The sequence below is a fragment of the Chelonoidis abingdonii genome, chromosome 1 (genome assembly GCF_003597395.2).
Source record: "Chelonoidis abingdonii isolate Lonesome George chromosome 1, CheloAbing_2.0, whole genome shotgun sequence".
Taxonomy (NCBI): Eukaryota; Metazoa; Chordata; order Testudines; family Testudinidae; genus Chelonoidis; species Chelonoidis abingdonii.
The window spans coordinates 145,292,302-145,294,018 of NC_133769.1; the positions used below are offsets into that span (position 1 = coordinate 145,292,302).

At 35.1% G+C, this 1,717-nt stretch overlaps 1 protein-coding gene across 1 annotated transcript in view; it reads right to left on the bottom strand.

Annotated features, from left to right (window-relative positions):
- Positions 1 to 29: 29 nt before the first annotated feature.
- Positions 30 to 1,717, bottom strand: part of LOC116837189 (interstitial collagenase-like) — a 4,998-nt gene continuing 3,310 nt past the window's right edge. The window contains exons 3-5 of the mRNA XM_075069007.1: positions 927 to 1,013; positions 523 to 767; positions 30 to 204 (exon numbers count right to left, since the gene is read on the bottom strand). Of these exons, the coding sequence (XP_074925108.1) occupies positions 30 to 204; positions 523 to 767; positions 927 to 1,013 (507 nt within the window). The remainder of the gene's footprint in view (positions 205 to 522; positions 768 to 926; positions 1,014 to 1,717) is intronic.

The window sequence follows — 1,717 nt, forward strand, 5'->3', positions numbered from 1 at the left end:
AGGACTGTAAGTAAAGGAGTCAATACTTATCATTGACACATGGGGATTCTCTTACACCCAGCTGCAAAGGAGATCATTATATCTGCATCGCCTTCATAAACTCTGGTGAATTTCAGTGGGGTCACACTGCTCCAGACGTTCCAAGCCTTCTCAATCGCTTCATTTACATCAGCTGGTTCCATATCTGGCGTGTAGTTCAAAATCCTTTAAAAGCATAATAAGGAAATAAATTTAGGCAACTAAAAATGCAACTAACAAGACATGTACTTAACGTAAAACATTTTGCTTCCTTGTTGTCTGTATGTTACTATTTGTATGTCTTGTGTTTTTAGACAATATGCTCCTTGATACACAATATATGTCTACCTCTGCATTTGTTTAGTGCCTACAACAATAGGGCTTTGATCCTCATTCAGGCTCCTAGGTGCTACCATAATGATAAGAATAAATAATAATTAACATATAAATCTAATTATTTCTGTAATTCCCAGTGGCAATCCAGGAAACACATTGAAATATTACCTATATTTCAGATCTGTTTTTGTCCATCTAGGAGACCCTGGAAAGGTTCTGAACTGACCAACATCCGGTATTCCACACCTGGACTGCTTCATCACCTCCAAAGTTTTGGAATCTAGTTCCCCAGTCACTTTCAGCCCAAAGAATTCCTGCATTTCTCGGATTTTGTCAGTTATGGCTTTGCTGTTCTTCATTTTAAAGATAGGTTCTGCCTCTGTTTTAAGTTTATAGTACTTTTCCAGATATTTCTGATAAGGAAAAAACAGTCACATTTTATGACATTCATGTTTCTTTGAGAATGTGTAGAATAATCTTAATAGTTATATAGTTAGTCCTGTGATCTTAATATGATAAAAGACTAATTCTTCCTATCAGCTTTATTCATATATACTATCAACAATCATTACCTCAGCAAATTGCATGTCTTCTTCATTTTTCTTCTCAGTTTCTGGGAATGCTGGAAAAGCATAAGAAAATGCTACACAAAGTAAGATCTGGAATGAAAGACTCTTCATTTTCAACATCACTTCTTTCTCCTATCACTAGTTTAACAAAATCTCTCAGTCTCTATCTTTTCTGTGCATGTATCTTCAGTGTCCTGATATATATACCACTTGGGTGCTCTGTAAAGTCAACAGTGACATGACTCACAGTTTATAACATCCTCTGATTTTTCACAAAACATACACAATGCTGCTTTTAGCAGAAGTATGACACACTATAGGTGACCTCGTCTGAAACCCCCAGATTTTGAAATATTGTCAGAGGATGTCCAGGATACTTTCCTATTCCTTTCCTTCCTGTTTTTCCCCCTTTCCTTCCTAACTTAGTCCAACATTTTCAAACATGAGTTCAGCACCAAAAGTCGTATCTAGTCATCTGCATAAACATAGTCTGATTTTTCAGAGGTGTTAAAGGGCTGCAGTGTGAGAAAAAATATTATGCTAGCAAATATTTGAGTTGTCTTAATGTAATAAATTGTTCCAATTTTTTGCCAATAGTTGTCTTGTTTTATAAGCTAAAATTGTAATATGAAATTATTTTGCTTTAAAATAATTTTGTTTTGTTACAAGTCTAGTCTGCTTGTTAAAAGATTGTTTAACTGTTCCCTTTGCTGTTCCCTTTAATTGCTCGTTAGAAAATTGTTTAGCCATTCTTTGTGTGAGTGCGGATGCAAGTGTGTGAGTAAATAAGAAGA